The 20,791-nt window shown below is 38.2% G+C and overlaps 1 protein-coding gene across 2 annotated transcripts in view; it reads right to left on the minus strand.

Moving 5' to 3' along the window:
• Window positions 1–20,791, minus strand: part of CNTNAP2 (contactin associated protein 2) — a 1,581,556-nt gene that overhangs the window by 487,763 nt on the left and 1,073,002 nt on the right. For both annotated transcript variants that reach the window (XM_063452116.1, XM_063452115.1), the window contains exon 13: window positions 3,641–3,841. In XM_063452116.1, the coding sequence (XP_063308186.1) occupies window positions 3,641–3,841 (201 nt within the window). The remainder of the gene's footprint in view (window positions 1–3,640; window positions 3,842–20,791) is intronic.

Consider the following 20,791-nt stretch of genomic DNA (forward strand, 5'->3'; position numbering starts at 1 on the left):
CACGGGCCGTGCATGGACCAGCCGGGGGGAGATCTCGTAACCTACCCTGCCGGCCTCAGCCCATGGCCATCGCAGCCCACCGGGCATTTGCCGGGTGTGCCCTATGGCCAGTCCAGGCCTGATTGGACCTGATTTTCTGCTGCTTGATTCCTGGGGTATATATCCTTGGTGGAGCTAATACCACTTAAGCATGCTGGTTGAGCAAACCACATTCGCTCTCAAATATGTGAGCATGTTTTTATTTCTTTCATTGTGCTTTATACTCCATTCCTACCATGTACTATTGTGGTTTACTTCTTTTTCATATATACATGCACAGAGAGAGATCCACAACACCTATATTCTTGACCAATTTATACCAATTTACACTCTATTTCTGGAGCCAATACTTTATATATGTATACCTACCCTTGCTATCTAGCTCAATATGCTGCTCTATATATTTATCATTCTTTTTTTATATTTCTATGAGGATACCTCTTACAACAAGACCTATATGAAGAACCAGCACTAAACTATGTCCTCAGACGGGGATTATTCCGCCCATGCATAAAAGTTGGAACTGAATTGAAGCTCCATAAATGTGTGAGTGCATACCTTTATCTTACCCTTACTCTACAAAGAGGTTTTAACTTACTGCACTATTAGTTCCTTCTGTTTCTTCTTTTATTGTTACATATACCTCCATAAGAACATTCTAGGTGCTGCACCTACTTTTTGTGATACAGAAGAGTGATCCAGTAGATGGAATTTACTTGGATTTTGCTAAGGCATTTGATACAATTTCACGCAAAAGGTAACCAGTTGGAGTTTTGGATAGAACTCTGGTTTAAAAATAGAGTGCAAAGAATAGTTGTACATTGAACATGTTCAAATTGGACAAAAGTGGTAAGTGAAGCACCTCAGAGTTATGTCCTGAGTTCTCTTATCTTTAATCTATTTCTAAATTATCTTGGAATGGACATTGAAAGTCATTTATTGGTGTTTGCAGATGGCACAAAACTAGGTAGGAAAATTCAGTCTGAACATGAAATTACATCTCTACAGAGAGATTTAGATAAGTTGGAGGACTGGGCAGGCAAAGTGGCAGATGAGATTCAATACAGATGAACGCAAATAGATTTTGGAATAAGGGACCCACAAACCACTTATATATTAAATTGTGTATAGTTAAAGATAACATTAAAGGAAAAGGAACAATTATAGATCACACATTTGGCAACAGTATGCAATGCAGGTTTGCCATTGCAAAAGCTAGTAAGGTGCTTTAATGTATATAAATAGGTTTTGATTCATGTAATCCAAATCTAATTTTGCCTCTTTGCAAATCAATGGTAACCCTACAAATGTTTTGATATCAGATTCTATAAATAATAAAAAAAAAAAAAAAAGGCTTGGATGCTTTTTTGTATAAACAAAATATTCACGGATATAATTTATATGAATGTAAACAGGTTGTTGATCCAAGTTGAAATCTGATTGCCATTATGAAGTAAGGACTTTTTTCCTTACTTGTGGCATAATTGGAAATGGCTACAATTGTGGGTTGTTTTTTTTTTCCCTTCTTTTGGATCAACAGCTTAAAAGAATGGGCTTCACAGTTGAACTTGATGGTAAGCCATATAGGTGCCAATAGGGTTAATTGATCTGCCTAGTGGACCAATTAATGCCAGTATAGAGCCCTATTCAGGCCTTTTCTCTCCCAAACTACTGTAAATAGAGTATGAATGAATGTCCTGGAGCATTGTAATATGACTCCGGCCTACATAAAACCCTATCATGGCAACTAACTAACATTCTAGATTTATTCTGGATTTATTCTGGATTTTTATATTTGAGGTGTTCTACCTGGCAGTCAACCACTATGTTGATGACAAGTCTATGCCTTATTGTGAATGTATATATCTCTATACAATTTTAGATATTTTTTTAAGAAATGTATGTACATAATAACAATGTTTGTATGAACATTTAAAAAAATTTTTTTAAAACAATATATCAATATATAAAAAATTTACCATTGTAACCATTTTAAATGTTTATCCAAAAATATTAACTCAGCTGGAAAACATATCCAACAATATTAAATTGAGAACTTCTGCTCTATGTCATTAAAATCCATGCAGTTTCCCATTGCCCATAAAAATCACCTATCCTTTGAAAAGGCAAGCACTGGCCATCAAAACTTGGATAAGACAATCAATAAAAAGTCATTTATGCCGTTAATAAGTGTAAAATGGTACATATCTAATGAACAATTCCTAATACTATTGGAAATTTTACATAAGTCAGGTCTACACTCCAAAAGAATGTGGTTAGATGTTACCAGCACTTAATTCATTACAGTCTTCCTTGAAATTTAAATAAACCTATTAAACTCTTCAAAAGCAAAGCATTTAAGAAAAATATCAACAGCTACAACATGTTTATGAGTTTGCTATATATTTCTGGTTGTTAACTATGAAAAACAAAAACATTTGGCACATACAATCAGATTTCAAGTGAAAACCTTTTCAGAATCAGAAATATATTTTTTCATGCGCCATGAGGCACATCTATGTTTTTATAAACCAAACCTATGTACAGAACTAAATTGCAATGGTAGCCCAGTTCTAAGTTCCTGGAGCAGACTGCTCTGATTCAGTCTTTCAGAGCTGTAGAATGCAGATTGCCCAGGAAAACACCAGTAGGCTGCAAAAAGAAACAAGCTTATGTGATCAAAAAACGTATTCACTTCTCTTTCTTACTGGCATCCTTTCTTCCTTCCTCCCTTCCCTTGCTGCCAATAACAATATTTTCTCAATTTACTGCTAGTCTGGAACTTTAAGCAGGTCACATGTGTCAGCTTTGTTGTTCTAATGTGCGTCCTGCTCACATTTGGCATTATGGCTGCACCCACCCTCTAGAGGCAAGTCCTTAAATGCCATCTATGGGCACAATGTAATGTCTAGTTCTGCTCTGTGTACATCACCTGGACTACCTAATTTCCACACTTTTTGGGGTGTCAAGGGTGATGTGGATCAATCAGAGCCTAGTTAACACTAAGTATTTTTTGCCTCTGGGTCTATGCCCTGCCGTTGTTTCTATCATAGTTCCTAACTTGGTGCATTTCTTAGTCTTTACTGTGTATTTTCTGGCTAGTTCATGGGATTTTTGAGAATCTATATCCCTGACCCAGCTTGTTCCTATGATTTAAACCTTTCTGTAAATCTGACCCGGTTAGTACCTTAATTTATCCGTCAATATAAATAAAATCCTGACCATGGATAGTTTTCTGACTCTGTTTTATACATGAAGGCCTATGTCCGGTAAGATGTATAAGGTCCAGTAATACGTCTATCTCTGTTTGTTCTGTTGGCTTCATACTTTGAGTTTCAATATACATATCACGACAATGCCATCTTTTCTTTTCTTTTATCCTTTTTCCTCCCCTTTCTGCAATTCTTTCCTTCATTTCTTTCTTCCTTCCTTTCTTTCCTACCTGCCATCCTTTTCTTCTTCTCTTCCTAACTTAATTTCCCTACTTTCTTCCTCCCGCTACCCTCTCATTCCAATCATTATTGTTAATGCATTTTTTGATACTCATACATAACAGCAAAAAGCAAAGTAAATATTGGGTTGTTACTCATGTCATTTCTACCTGGAGTGTTCAGAAGCCTTGACATCTTGCAGGAATAGGATATGTACTGTTCACAATATTCAGCACTTCTAGTGATAGCAGAAATCTGGTCCACGGTTGCGTTATAGTTTAGCGGCAGTGATATTCGCTTCTCCTGGCTGGCGCCTATTATTGGTGTTGAAAGTGGCAGATCATGATACAAAACTGTCCATACTTTATCTTCTGTTGAGAGATTCAAGAGAAATGTAATTATTCAGACCCGATCATGAATTTGACATTTTAATACATAAAAAGTTCCACGTTGTGGGTGCAAGTTGCAAGTTGCATAGTGGTTTATATGAATGCATTTTTACTTTTTGCGATATGTATTTTTAATTATTTAGAGTAGGGTTGATCCTCAGCTCCCAATGGACATTTTCTTTTTGGCTATTATTTATTTAGATTATGAATGGAGATATACACTATTACACACTGTTTACAAGTTAACAGTGTGTGGTAAATACTCCTACAATTTCATCCTATCTTCTCATTTGTTCATTAACCACCAAAAATAAACATCATATATAATACTAGTGCACAAACAAACATTTATTAAATATATAATACATAAACATAGCTTTTGTTTACTGCTCCTCCTTTTTCCCTTTATTAATCAATTTTCATATGACGTGCAAACCCTCCTCTTTTTTGTAAGAAGAGACTTCCAGTCTTCATAGGAAAGTGTCCGAAATTATCCTGATTGCACACACGTGCAATTGTCTTCTCTTGCGCATGTGTCTACTCATGCATGTGTGTGTCTACTCCTGCGTTCGTGATAACACTGCATATTGTTCAGAAAGAATACTGCTTTGATCTGAGGTCTGAGTGGGAGGCAGGCGTGCACAAATAGAGCATGCGCACCACTTCCGTTACCTCCGTGGAGCAGGAAGAAACCTCCCTGGCTGTTTGATTGGCATAAAGGGGGTGTTTCATTGTTTATGAGTAAGGGTGTCAATTGTTTCTAGAAATCGGCACTCTTATAAAGGGACTTTTAAATGGTTAGATGAAAAGAGTCAAAAATACCAAGTTTAATACCTTAGATTGTCTTCTTTTAAAAATGATATGCATGTGAAGGGTTATTCAGGGATTCCTGACAAATATCAGTGTTACACTGTAACTTGCGTTAATTTAAAAAAAAAAAAAAAACGATTTGTAAATAGCAGAGCACTACTTGTATTTATTGCCCTATAACCTTCCAAAAAAGCTAAGAACATGTTAACATTGGGTATTTCTAAACTCAGGACAAAATTTAGAAACTATTTAGCATGGGTGTTTTCTTGGCGGTTGTATATGCGTAACCGATTTTGGGGGTCAAAGTTAGAAAAAGTGTTTTTTTTTTTTTACATTTTTGATCATATTTTATCATTTTCTTATAGTAAATTATATGATATGCCAAAAATAATGGTATCTTTAGAAAGATCATTTAATGGTAAGAAAAACTGTATATAATATATGTGGTGACAATAAATGAGTAAGAGGAAAATTACAGCTAAACACAAACACAGAAGAAATGTGAAAAGAGCCCTGGTCCTAAACGGTAAGAAAATTGAAAAACGGTCTGGTCTCTAAGGGGTTAAACTATTAACATTGGTAATGTGATATCAGTCAAGGCACACACGCAGTTGTAAGAGCACTGGTTATAACTGTTTTGATCGAAAATACATTTTTACATACTTTACCATCAATAATTTATAATATTATGAAATAAAACATAATCAATCATGTTTATTATAATTGATATTAACAAGGACATTATAAAGTCTCAAGTAGATCCATATACTGATCTACCACAGTTTTCAGAAATAGTTATCTCTCTGATGCTATTATATAGTGTGATTTATATCTTCATACAGAGAGAGAACACAGTTCCTCAGCATGGGTTTCCTTATTTCAGAAGCTAATGGTAAGTGATAGGATATGTTTATATTAGCAACTTGAATATATTAGCAGCAGGTGGAAAAACAGTATGTAGAAAGAAAATCCTCCTGATGGACTGTCAATATACTTAGAGAATAATGGCTAATGGCATATATATATATATATATATATATATATATATATATACATACACAAAAATAGGCAGCACTCCAGGGACTTAGTCAAAAGGGTGTAAAATAATACTTAATTTTTATTGGTACATCTTAAAAGTGTTGATGTTTCAGTTCCCACAATAGAACTTTCATCAGGACAAATACAAATAAAAAAAATCATTGTCCTGATGAAAGTTCCATTGTGGGAACTGAAACGTCGATACTTTTTAAAGTATTATTTTATACCTTTTTGACTAAGTCCCTGGAGTGCTGCCTATTTTTGTATTATGTGTGGTTCTAGCACCTGGCATCACTTTTTACACTAGGAGTGTGTGCAAGCTCTTCGGATAATTTACAATTTATCTATATATCTATATATCTCTATATATCTCCAGAAACCTGCACTCCAGAGTGTTGAAAATAAATTGTAGCCCGGTGCTGGTCTGCAAGATTATCCAAACTACATATAGAAGATAGCACTCCATGGACCTCAAAGTAAGGTAAAGTAAAACTTAACTTTTATTCAGCAGATGCTGTGCAAACAAAAAATCTATTTTTCAGTTTCAATGACCTTACACTTAAAACTCACTTTAAACTAACTTTGAATTCCCTGCATTTCTGACCTTAGTGAATAGCCCTGATGGTGTTCTTCCAATATAACATGTTCTTGTGCTAATATTGATTCTTGTTTTGAATGTAAAACATTTGAGGTTCATTATATATCAATGCATAATAAAGAAACACTCCAAGCATCATAAAAACTACAGCTACTCATGGAAGCGGTGGAGGTGGGAGATGAGTCCAGCACATCCTAGGTAAGAAGTCAAACTGTTCTAAAAACTGTTTGACTACTTAAAATGGGGAGCTTGTCAGCACCCTGTAGTGATTATGGTGCTAAGAGTGTTCATTTAGCAGCTGGCTGGAATATGTACAATTCTAGAGTCTGGAGAGAAAACGCGTTTCTGTATTTTAGAAGTTTGAATAAGGCTATTAGGAACAATCCACTTAAAACTGATCCAAATGCTAGAAAAAAACAAAAAAACATCAAAGTCGATGTTAAAAAAATACAAACATTTGGCTAGATTGCATTTAGGATGGTTGACTAAATGAAAGTCATTAGTTTCTCCTTAGTGAAGTTTCTCTTTCAAGGAACGCTCCAAGCACCAAGACCTCTACAGTCCACTGTAAGCTATCAGACTTTTTTAGAATAGTTTGACTTCTGACCTTGGGTCTGATGGGTGCTGTTCCCTGCTCCATTACAGCTTAGTGAGTTTGCTCTTGCTTAGGAGCTTACTTTAGCTCTCCTGAGTCAAACCATACGGCGCAGTGCTAGCTCACTGGCCGAGAGCATCACTGCTGGGTTTTCATCTGTGAAAAAGTGGAGGCAGGAAAAGTTTCTACTTTTTACATAAGTATTAACTTTCCTGCCTCTACAATCATTGCATTAACAGAATTTTTTTTTTTTTTCAGAGTGACAGATCCACTTTAATCACTACATTCAGAAGCTATAACAATCTCCTGTGTGGTCAGGAACTATACAATTTGACCCATACACTATTTGGTAATCTCCATATTAATACTTTTTTTCTTTTTTCTTTCTGGCACTGAAACGGTGTTTATCAATACAATATTGAATATTGAAATGCTATGTACACAGGTATTCAGCAGAGTCGTTGCACCCTCCTTACACATCTCGAAGAATTTCAGGTTTTCCACTGATACCTTTGCAAATGTCACAGCCTCTGCTTTTATTAGTCATTAGTTCTCTTCACTCCACAGCTCAATGAATTTTTCTCAGCAATAATATTGTGTCTCATCCAGCCATTACAGTGGAGAAAAAAAGCTGTAAAGTGGGTCAGTAAAATAGAATTCTGTTTCATTACTGAAAAACAAATTTAGCCTGCTTGCTGTTATTATTAATGATGCTCATTTAATATATTCCACTGGTTGAAATAAATATGTTGGAGAAATTTTAATTAATAACAGATGAACACTTGTGCTGTTTAATAATAAAAAAAGAAAAAAAAAAGGATCCTGTACAATGTTTGTACAATCCTGCCATGCTATGGTTCTGGCTATGAAGATTATACCCATGTTATCTTGTGTGTGAGTGAGTGGATGAACAAAGTCACAATAAACTCAGTTTACATAATTTTCTTAAAAGAACACTTCAATCATGATAACATCTGCAGACCCTTGTACTCGCTATTGCGCCAGAAGTGACACGGTTCTTTCTCAGAGTAAGCAGTCAAACCATTAAAGAGCAGATTGACAACATATCTTAGTCTCTCTGGGTGCCTTTGGCCTCAAACATGCTTCCAAATTCTCCTGCAGAGAGAATTCAGTTAGGTCCACTGAACTAAATAGGGAAGTCTTGGGCTGCTCTCATTGGCTGACATCATCAGCTCAGTCCTCTCAGCCAATGAGTGCAACCCTATGTCAGACTCTGTTTAGCTAAGGAGAGCCATCCATTTTCTGCAGCAGGAGATACCAGAGACTGGTGGTCCATGGTTTATTGCCAAACCATTCTTAAATTATTTGACTACTTACTTTTGTAAGCTGCCAGTTCACTCCTGAACCATAACCACTACAGCAAGCTGCAATGGGTATGGTTATTGAAGTGTTCCTTTCAGTAAACGTTTATCTAATTAATAACTGGATTCAACCAAGCATTCCATGGTCCAAAATAAATCAGTGCTATAGTACTGAAATACTATGTGTCATTGTGGCAGGCTTATGCAATGTATGATCATATACTGTAGCTAAAACCCCATTATTGTTGCCTGGGTTTTTTCTTTTTTTTTTAATTAGCTTTAAAATTGCTATTTAGTGAATGAATGAGTGTGCTGGATCTCGTATGTTGAATAAATTAGCCCCAGCACCCTTGCAAGGGTGGCATGTTAAGTTGGTTTCTGTCACAATCTCTTACCTTTCTTCAGCGCACCCACGTGGTGAGGTACCCGAAGCAGACTCCTATTGCAGCCAGATCAGCATGTCCCACGCCGGACGCTGGAAACACACACCTTTTGATGATGCGACGCATACGTGCTGACATCATAATGTCTGTATGACTTTTGTACCAGCCCAGAACGTTCTCAGGATGTGGTCTTAAAGCAAAAGACACTCCCTTATGTAAACGGTGCCTTTTGCTTTGTTCTTTGCCCCATTGTGCTTCCTTTTGTTCCCTATAATGCTACTTGATATTTATTGGTTTATTGAGATTTGACTCGACTTGGCTTTTGACTCTTTAGTTCTCTGGTTTCCTGACTCGTTTCCATCTTGACTTTTCTCCTTTCTGATATCTTGAACTGGCTATTCCTGTATAGCTCCTCTGATCTTTGGTATCCTGACTTTTGGCTATTCCCTGACTACTCTTTTCTGCCTATGTTAAACCCGACCATTCTAAGGTTCAGTAATACGTTATTACGTTTTCTGTGGGTTTACATACTGTGTGTTGGGTTTTTACGCAACCATGATAGTATCACATAGATACAATTTCTATGAGTCTCCAAAGGGAAACTGTCCTTCTTGATACATAATGACAAACCCCCACCTGGATCACACATATATTATTTTTAAAGCCCATAATAATATCTATATATCACTCCATACTTTATTAAAAGTTATAATAAAAACAAAATAAAACACAATTAGTGAAGAAATGTAACAAATATGATAACCAATATACCAACCTCTGAATTTAAGTATATACAAATTTCCTTCTTTTAAGTCAACAGGTGCCCATTGAATTTTATGTATTGGCACTATATATAATAGAATAATGTATGTTAGCATGACCTAGACTTGGAGATTCAGTTTGGACTGCAGTTTTGCCAAATTCAAGCCAATCGGGGGACCTGCCAAAATTACGATTTCCGAGATACCACGTACAAGAATCTTAGGGGAACCAACTTGCACAGGCATGAACATGTTTGTTTTAGTTCATGTAAGTTTTTTAAATGTGTATCTGATGATCGGTTGTGCATGCTGCAATTGTCAACACTAGCTCTCGATGTAACTAGTGAATGAATAAATTTATTTCCAGATTTAAAATAAATAAATACATAATTGAATGCTAGACAGAGTATCTTTTAGTCTGAAAAACATGTTTGTGAATAGTAATTTTCTGATGCATTAGAATTTCACTGCCTTTCTAATTTTGGAGCCCAGCTCTTTTCCAGTAGCATAATAAAATTTACTGGTGCTTGAAATAACATTGTATGCTCAAAGTATTATAGAAACAAGTACTCCCTAAGAGAGAAACCTAGTAGGGAGTACAGAAAAAGGGGGGGGGGGTTATAGGGGTGGCAAAAAGGGCATAACCCTATATATAGTACACGTAAAGAGAAAAAATGAGGCAGGATCACCCCGTAATCAACCGGGCTGATCCCCCTCAAAAACCACCCCAATAGGAGCGTCTAAGAATTAAACCAAAATAATGAATAAACTTTATTGAAAAACATAATAAATAAAATAATAAAAAGCTAGAAACTCATAGATAAATAGGTTCTTGATTACTGCAGGCATATGACTGTGATGGTTTGTATCCAAAAAATGTAGCAATACAACTCATAACAGAGTTGTTAGTAAAGGAGACACATGTTACAATGTATACTAGGCCATGCAGATAATCACTAGAAACCAACAAAAACAGTATATTGTGCTGCAAAAATGTACCAGAAATCTAAAGGACAGGGAAGAGTTTATAGTGGAAAAGATAAAGGGAGAAAGAGTGACTTCCAACTACCCTTTGTATATAGCCCAATGCCCCTCCTGTCTCAGAAACTGGTCGACCAAAGTCTCATTAAAGCACAATAGAGACTGCAAAATAAGTTCGCTAAGGTACTAAAAACAATGATGGCAACATCGGTAAAAGCCCGACGCGCGTTTCGGCGGTCTAACCGCCTTTCTCAAGGGCCAAGCAAACCAAGTCAAGAGGTCCCCCTCACCAATTAAATACCTCATATGCGCCGCCCATCCACCAGCTTGACGCCATCATTGGTCCAAAGTGGCCAATGGAGTCTAACCATCTCGCGGGGAGGGGATAAGGTCAATGCACATGCGCCAGAATATCAGTGCATGCGCGAGAAACATAGCCTTCTCGCAATCCCCCTCTCTCTCTGATTGTTTGCCAGGGAAGTGATCAGTGCGCATTTCAAAACGAAATATCAGCGCATGTGCAAATACTTAGCGCAAGAAGTATATTATGACATCCAGTCCTAGCGTGTAGACAATGTGTCACAAAACCTGTATATACATTGTATCTATAGTGATGGACTGAATCCATATTCAAACTACTAGGTAATTAGATATCCCCAAGCAGATACATATAGAAATAATAATAGTGATACTATAACCATCAGAGAAAGAATAAATAAAGGAGAGTAGAGAAGGGAGGGGGAGGGGCAAAAAATAATTAATACAAAGTAATAATATAATATTCAAGTAAATTCACTGTAGAAAATAAATATAAAGATAAAAAAGAGTGGTAAAGAGTGAAATATTAAAACACGGCTGGCTATATAATGAAAGAAAAGATGTATCCAAAAATGACATAGGCAGAGAAGAAACGAATGAAGACAATCTTCATATGAATGATCATATATCATATAAAAGGGGCAAAAGAAAAGCCCTCATTTAAACCCAGGGGTTGAAGTGTCTTAAAGGGAAACTCCAGTGCCAGAAAAACGATCCGTTTTTCTGGCACTGGAGGGTCCCTCTCCCTCCCACCCACCAATCCCCGGTTACTGAAGGGGTGAAAACCCCTTCAGTCACTTACCTGGGACAGCGGCGATGTCCCTCGCCGCTGTCTCCACCTCCGCGACGCTCCTCCTAATGATTACGTCGGCCGGTGGGCGAGACTAATCTCGCTCACCGGCCGAGGAGACCTAATGTGCATGCGCGGACATGCCGCGCATGCGCATTACGTCTCCCCATAGGAAAGCATTGAAAAATCATTTCAATGCTTTCCTATGGGGTTTTGAGCGACGCTGGAGGTCCTCACACAGCGTGAGGACGTCCAGCGACGCTCTAGCACAGGAAACCTGTGCTAGAACCCAGGAAGTGACCTCTAGTGGCTGTCTAATAGACAGCCACTAGAGGTGGAGTTAACCCTGCAATGTAAATATTGCAGTTTATGAAAAACTGCAATAATTACACATGCAGGGTTAAGGGTAGTGGGAGTTGGCACCCAGACCACTCCAATGAGCAGAAGTGGTCTGGGTGCCTGGAGTGTCCCTTTAAGATCGTATATCCATCTAGATTCCCTCTGTCTAAGGATTTTGTCAAAGTCTCCACGTCTAGGGTTCCTCTTTACCAGTTCCAGTCCACAGAACCTAAGGTTATTGGGATCATCATGGTGGTATTCTTTTAGGTGTCTCGAGATACGTGTCTCAAGACGATTCCTAGGGGATCTTACATGTTCCATGATCCTATCTTTAAAGGCCCTAAAAGTTTTCCCTACATATTTCTGTCCACATGAACATGACAGCAAGTATACAAGGCCCTTTGTATTACAATTAAAAAAGTTTTTAATGTTAAAGGAGCCCTGTCCTATACTATTGCTGACAGCCTTAGAATCTTTGAGGATATACTTTCAGGCAACACATCTGCCACAGCCATATGTGCCACTTGGAGGAACTCCCAACCAAGTGGCACGCGGCTGTGGTTTGGTGGAGAAATGGCTAGGTACCAATAAGTCGTGAATATTGCGTCCACGTCTAGCCGTAATATTAACATGTGGGCTCAAAGTCTCCTTAAGATGTACATCGTTTAGCAAGATAGGCCAGAATCTCTCAAGTGACTTCCGTATTCATGCGGATATTTCCAGCATCCCTATTCACTTTGTTTTTCGGGAGATCACACAGTAGCTCACTTCTCTCAGTCTGGAGTGCCCTTTTGTACGCCTTTTTTAAGCAGCGATTCAGATACCCCTTCTCTTTGAAGTGTAGCCAAAGTTGTTTTGCTTTCATCTTGAAGTCCTGAATGTCACTACAGTTCCTCCGAAGGCGGAGGTACTGACCCACCGGAATACCCTCCTTTAATGGTCGCGGATGGTGACTAGTCCAATGTAAAAGAGAATTAGTCGCCGTAGGTTTCCTAAACAAGGTGGATTGAAATGTACCATCTTCATTGATATTGATGGTCACATCGAGAAAATTAATGGAACGTCCTCCGAATTCTGATGTAAACCGAAGATTTTCATCATTACGGTTAAGTAATACCACCATATCACAGAATTCCTGGGGGGTGCCTTGTCAGACAATCAAACTGTCGTCTATGTAGCGACCCCACCATAGGACCTTAGGTAAGTATTCACTCAAAACATCTGAACCACGGATCTGATGTTCCCACCATCCCAGGTGAAGGTTCGCATATGAGAGGGCACAAGCCGTCCCCATAGCAGTACCCCTCACCTGGTGGTATACTCGATTATTAAACAAAAAATAATTGTGTGACAAAATAAACTTGAGAAGGCGTAGAAGGAAAGCTGTGTGTAAATCATCCCTAGGTGATCTTTGATCAAGAAAAAAACCCACATGTTCAATTCCTCTATCGTGGGGTATAGAGAAATAGAGTGATTCAACATCAAGACTACATAGTTGAACAGTGGGAGAGAATTTAAGATTCGACAATCTATTTAGGGCATGCTTTGTATCTCTAATGTATGAAGGTAGAGTTTCCACAAAGGGTCTTAAAATGTTGTCAACATACAGGCTGCCATTTTGTGTGAGGTTATCAACCCCTGAGACGATTGGACGTCCTGGGGGTACCTCCAAGTTCTTGTGTACATTGGATAGGCAGTAGAAGGTTGCTATCTTTGGGTGACGATTGAGAATGAATTCATACTCGTCACCCGACAGCAACCCCCCACTGCGGCCATCATCAAGTATCTCCTTGAACTTAGATAGAAAATCATTTGTAAGATCATGCTTGAGAACTGTGTATGTTTCAGCGTCTTTAATCCCTTAAGGACACATGACGGATATATTCCGTCATGATTCCCTTTTATTCCAGAAGTTGTGTCCTTAAGGGGTTAAGGACCTATTCAGCCATTCCCAGATATTTATCCACATCCATTATTACAATATTCCCCCCCTTATCAGCTGGTTTGATGATAATATCGGCATCATCCTGTAGTTTTTAGGGCGCTATGTTCCCGTCTAAGGAGATTATCTCTTGAATGGAAACGAAGAGATTTGAGATTGATTTTTTCTATTTCACTTTTGGCTGCCTCTAAAAACAACTCGATATTCCTAAAACTTGCAGAATTAGGTGTATTGCGACTTTAAAACCAGTACGGTTCAGTATGGTATTCGAATCGCTTTCATCTAGGAGGGCCAATAGGGTGGTGAGGCATTGGTAGTCTTTAGGAGCAAGTCCAAGGTCTCTAGCCTTTCTTTTGTTCTGAACAGAGTGGAACTTATGTAGAGCCAACTTTCTAATGAAAAGATGAAGGTCCTTAATCCAACTAAACTTGTCAAATGGTGGTGTAGGTACAAAGGAAAGCCCTTTCCCCAGAACGACATTTTGGTCAGTAGTTAATATACGAGAGGACAGATTAATGACCTGTGACTTACGTTCTAATATCTGAATACTACCCAGTATCTCCTCCTCCTCCCCCTCCCCTTGGATTGCGAGTCTGGTATCTTGTCCGTTGACTCGGAAACTCATCCTGATAACCTGGGGCTAAAAAATTAACCCCCTTTTTGAGGATCCCTCTGGGATTAGAACCAGCTGTAGGAGAGGTGGACTGTGGTTGTGATTCTACTGGATTGGTTTGGATTTGACTTCCAGAGTCAGTGTCTGAGGAATCATAATCCGAAGTTAGCCCATTATCTGAAGTGTGTCGCATTCTGCGGTTGAAGGATTTATAGACATTCCCAGTCTGATAGTCATGGGATTCCCTTAGGAATTTATCATGTTTCCTAAACTTCACTGATTCCTGATATTTATCTAGGTTCTGTTTCAACCTGGATTCAAGGAAAGTGAAGTTCGGATCATTTTGAAACTGTTTAATTCCATTAATCTCTTCGTCTAAACCTGCATTTACTGTTCTCAGTTGTTCTTGCTCAAATTTGCAGATGATTTGCATAAACGTTTTTGAGCAAGTTCCAGCCGCCGCTTCCCATTCCTTCATCAAATCGACATTCTCAGAGTAAGACGAAGGAATGTTCCTTACTCTTAGGCCTCTTGGTATCATTTCCTTACTTATATAGTTCTCTAGGGATGAAATCTCCCAGCACGTTCGAATCTGTTTTCTATATAGACTTTGAAGTTTGTTAAATGATTTATTAATGTCCGGACTAACCATATTAGAATCTAATTTCGTGTTTGAAAACACATTTTCTGCATCTTTACACCAGACACTACTTTCAATTTTATTCGATAAGAAGCCAGCCATGTTCGTTTAAAAAAAGATACTGGAAGGGACTGGATGTCATAATATACTTCTTGCGCTAAGTATTTGCACATGCGCGGATATTTTGTTTTGACATGCGCACTGATCACTTCCCCGGCAGACAATCAGAGAGAGAGGGGGATCGCGAGAAGGCTATGTTTCTTGCGCATGCGCCGATATTCTGGCGCATGTGCATTGACCTCATCCCCTCCCCGCGAGATGGTTAGACTCCATTGGCCACTTTGGATCAATGATGGCATCAAGCTGGTGGATGGGCGGCGCATATGAGGTATTTAATTGGTGAGGGGGGACCTCTTGACTTGGTTTGCTTGGTCCTTGAGAAAGGCGGTTAGACGGCCAAAATGCGCGTCGGGCTTTTACCGATGTTGCCATCATTGTTTTTAGTACCTTAGCGAACTTATTTTGCAGTCTCTATTGTGCTTTAATGAGACTTTGGTCGACCAGTTTCTGAGACAGGAGGGGCATTGGGCTATATACAAAGGGTAGTTGGAAGTCACTCTTTCTCCCTTTATCTTTTCCACTATAAACTCTTCCCTGTCCTTTAGATTTCTGGTACATTTTTGCAGCACAATATACTGTTTTTGTTGGTTTCTAGTGATTATCTGCATGGCTTAGTATACATTGTGTCTCCTTTACTAACAACTCTGTTATGAGTTGTATTGCTACATTTTTTGGATACAAACCATCACAGTCATATGCCTGCAGTAATCAAGAACCTATTTATCTATGAGTTTCTAGCTTTTTATTATTTTATTTATTATGTTTTTCAATAAAGTTTATTCATTATTTTGGTTTAATTCTTAGACGCTCCTATTAGGGTGTTTTTTGAGGGGGATCAGCCCGGTTGATTACGGGGTGAACCTGCCTAATTTTTTTCTCTTTACGTATGCTCAAAGTAGTTGGTATTACTATTACTTTCTAAACAGGTAAACTTATATTTTATCAAACAAATCTATAACCTTACTTTTTTAAAATAGTTTCTGCTGTAAATTCTTAAATGTGAATTTCAATGTCTAGTGCAACGTCATAGATCCAAAAGATATTCTACTCATCACTTTCCTAGCTTTAGTTTTGTCAATACAGCAATCCTCAACATGCATAAGCCTCTAAATCTCAACCTATAAGGAGCCCTTTCACTAAACATAGAATTGTAGTGCAGTGAAAATCAGTTGCAATATGTAGGCTAAAATAGACATCTGGGACTAGAGCTAGATTGTAAAATTTTACAAAATCATTTAATGTTACCTGATTTATGTAGTTCATTTTTCAATTCACTACAATTGATGTTTAGTGGATAAACCAATAACTCCCTTTCAAATTCTTTAGCACTCCTCTGGACATTATAGTTTCAAATTCTATTTATATGTTCACAAGAAGCAAGTAAGTAAATTTTAAGACCGTCCTTCATAACATCAATGGTCCCTCTTACACATGATTGCAGTAAGAGACATGGCATTAATATTAGTCAGTGACTAATTGATGAAGAAGTAAACATATTTTTAGGCTAGCCTCTGACGAAGTGAACCGGAGTTCATGAAACGTGTAAGGCTTTACACTATCTATTGCAAACTACACCTTGTTACCGGGATACAGTGAAACGCAGGAAGTGAGGACAGTGGAACGCACACAATACCTCAAGCAAGTTCACCATCTGCACTTGTCTCCAAGCCAGTCGGAGTCAGGAATCAACAGATCCACTTCGAGACTCTCCCTGCAATTTCATTATATGCCCGATTTTATTTTCACAAATGTGAGTCTTCTTAATCTTACTTATTTAATAAATATTTTCATACAGTGAGCACTATGGCTCTTCATTTTATATTTCAGATCGATGTGGAAATCCAGTTACTTTAGACCTGTATCAGTAGTCTATAAGTATAGAGATGTTTGTACTTGTTTTTTGTTTTTATATGAAGACTTCCTATTAGTACTATATTATATTAGCCTGCTTATAGAGATATTCCAGCTGTGTCCCTAGCTGGCATTTCATACGCAGACAGACATCTTTTGGATACATTGTATCACTGTTTAGCTATCCACCCTTATTCATCCAGGACTTTGACTGTATCCGTTTAGTCCTAGTTACTCACATCTATTTGGATTTTATACTCTCTGTTTGGACTTTCAATTCCCATTTTATGTATATATTGTTTTTATGTGTTTCTATATTTCTCATCAGCAAAATCATTTGTATATTATCATTTTATTCACTCCTGGTATATCACTAGATTTCATCTAGTTGTTATTTTTGTATTTTTCCTTTTAGTGGCTTTTAGTCGGAGCCTATCATCCAGTAGAGTGATATTTTATCCCCATCTTTTCTTTTCTTATTTGAGCATTCCAAGAGTTTTTACCATTGCACACTCACATTTTAACATTTTCAGGGGGCTCTTCCATTATTGTTTTCTTTTTTTGGTGTGTTTCCCTTCATGTGACTGTCAGGATTACAGAATGATCCAGCACGTAGAATTGTCAGGAATAGCCGAGGTCAAGGGATACAGAAACACAACGGTAAGGAAAAGCCAGGAGTCAGGGATGCCAGAAAACAGGGAAGTCAAAAACAATGTCTTGATAAAGTCCCGTGGGTGGGACGAAACGCGTAGATGTGGCTGTTTTCCCGGCTGACGACTTTTTATTTCATTTTATCCTTATTTTTCAGCTATTGTTTTATTTGTATTTTATTTTTTGTTCAAGAGAGTCCTTTAGTGTATCCTGCTCAGGACCTCTGGAAGGAGGGTTTTTCGTTCCTTGCTGACCGCTGCCTTCTTTTCTCTATACCGCGGTCTTTTGTGAAGGCTCCGACCGCGGTATCAGTCTCCAGCTCGTTTGCATCACATCAGCTGCACCTGTGGGTGGTCTGTTATATCTACACCGCAGTCTTTTTCGAAGATCCCAACCGCGGCATCCTTTATTGCCATCTAACAGAGGTCTGCTACTTCGAACTCTCTGCAATTTTCTACAATTTTTATCACTCAATCTTCATTTAACTTTGTTTTTTTTCCAGTACGGATTCTCATGATATATACCTCGGTGGGGGGCCCACACCGAGGCAGGTATTTAATCAATTTATTATTTTTCATACTACATATTTGAGTGTTTGACTATACTTGTTCACACTTGTTTAGTTATTCCAATACTTTATTCTGGTGCACATTTTCGTGTATATAGTAACCATTTTGCTTTTTATTGCTGTATCATCTATTAGGCAGCCGGTTGATACTCTTTACACTATGCATAAAATGTATCTATAATATAGAGTTCATTTGTGCATCGTTGTAAACAGTGGGTTCAGGTTTTATTTTTATTTTTTCTTTTTATTATCCTATTACTGTATGTTTTGATTGATTTATTTATATGGATTTATTTCTATAAAGTGATTTTATATGAGTTATTACTCAATAAATTTATTTTGCATTTCATATTGTATTTACTCTGAGCGCACATACTATTTTGACTTTTGAGCTTCCACTCAGTTTCAGACGCTTGTTATATGTATGTAGCTGCCCCCCTTTTAAAATAGTTGTGGTTTATCACACTTTTCTATAAGTCAAAAGCAATGCCAAAGTCAAATAACCAGAATTACCAGAATCATTAACACGCTCTCGGACAGCCACAAGGGAAACCACGACAGGGCACTGAGCAGGATGAGAACTGGGCCTAAATACCCCTCCTCTAGATCTGATAGGTTGTAACCGGCCTTTGACCCCAAAGGCAGTTATCAGGTTCCCATTTGCATAATTGCTGCTCAGCACAAACCCTCCTGTGGATTTGATTGCTGCTCGGCACAACTTTTCCTGTCAGGACAGTAATGTTGTTCGGCACAACTTTTCCTGTCTGAACAGTAAATTCCATTAATCACATTTTTATAAGGGGATGAATACGTGACAGTGACCCACTGTAAATGATTGCATGTTTGAGAATTGCAGGCAAGAGGCTGATAATATGCAAGGCATTTCAAATGTTTAGCTGATGACCTGTTGCATATGCTGCAATTTTCATCACTAGTTCTCCATGAATGTAACTAGTGAATGGATGAATTTATTTCCAGATTTAAATGAAATAAATAATACAATGCTAGACAGAGTATTTTTAAGTCTGAAAACCATGTCCGTGGATGGTAATTTTCTGATGCATAAGATGATATGAAGTGAGAAAAATATCCTTAATATATTTCCATTATGTTTCTTACTTTATGGACACTTTTACCCTTTTTCCAAAAGACTTTCTTTTCCACACATTTGGATCAAATATGACAAGACTAAGTCATGAATTATCCACTGTCACTGTCTGTACAGGTTTTCTTATAAGCATGGTTAATGGCTTAATTTTCTTATCCTATTCTGGCACAATGTGACCTACACGGTGCTAAACATTTACAAGTTAAAAAGGGTTATTTTACACTGCTCTCATCCACTAATGGTGAGAGTTCTGTAAAAGTTTGTTCAATTTGAAAATGTAGAATCATTTATTTTTGTTACTCTTTAATAACCTTTTTCATTTTACCACTTTATGACTTGCAAATTCAAACTTGTTTATATGCTGTGTTTTTTGCTTTTATTTTTATTTTTTTTACAAATTGTAATATGTGCCATTCTGCTTCAGCAAGTTGATTAAACGTTACATTGGGAGTTCTTAAGGCAAAACCACTGTTTTTAGGTAGATGCCATCCTGCGTCAAATACTTAAATAAGGAGCAATTAAAATAAAGCCTTTACTGCTCCAATGCCACAAAAAAGCCCAGTCACAATATGCCTGACACGCCTCACAGCTTTCTGCACACTTTAATTTGGAGTGACGAGACCAAAATAGAGCTTTATGGTCACAACTATAAGTGCTCTGTTTGGAAAGGGGATGACAAGGTCTATAGTAAAAAAAACTATCATCCCCACTGTGAAGCATGGTGGTGGCTTACTGATGCTTTCGGGGGGTTTGAGCTCTAAAGGCATGGGAAATCTTGTGAAAATGAATGGCAAGATGAAGGCAGCATATCATCAGAAAATACTGGCAGTCAATTTGCATTCTTCTTTATGAAGGATACGCATGGGACACTCTTGGACTTTCCAGGATGACAATGATCCTAAGCACATGGCCAATTTGACCCTTCAGTGGTTAAAGAGTGAAGGTTGGGGGCGTGGCTGACCGCCGAGCAAGATGGCCGCTCAGTGAATTGCTCCGGCACATGGGCTCCGACAAAAGTAAATCTACACGAGACTGAAACCGTAAAACAGACTTCAAGTGCGATGGCTTCCTCCAAAACTAAGAAATCCACCACCAAGGCTGACAAAAACAGCTTTTTTGGGCAGAAATCCGTCCCTGCGAGCGAGACCGCACGGGCGGCCACTCAAGATGGCGCGGACGACTCAGACACCATAATGCAGCACCCGACGCCAGAATCCACACTGCCTGCAGAATACCTCACGCGTGGCCACTTCGAAAGGGCTATGGAGGGAATGGCAGCAAAACTTATAAATACCTGGCAGACAACAGCGGAGCAGATCAAAAGTGAGGTGAGAGACCTCTCCACTAGAACCGCCACGGTGGAGCGACATTGTGAGGAGTTGTCCTCCACACAGGCAGACATGTCGGGTCAGCTACAAGCTCTACAACGTCAAATGGAGCAGATAGATACCCGGGTGGCAGACCAAGAAGACAGAGCGCGGCGAAATAATTTAAGGCTCAGAGG

This window comes from Pelobates fuscus, chromosome 4, assembly GCF_036172605.1.
Source record: "Pelobates fuscus isolate aPelFus1 chromosome 4, aPelFus1.pri, whole genome shotgun sequence".
NCBI classification, from domain to species: Eukaryota; Metazoa; Chordata; class Amphibia; order Anura; family Pelobatidae; genus Pelobates; species Pelobates fuscus.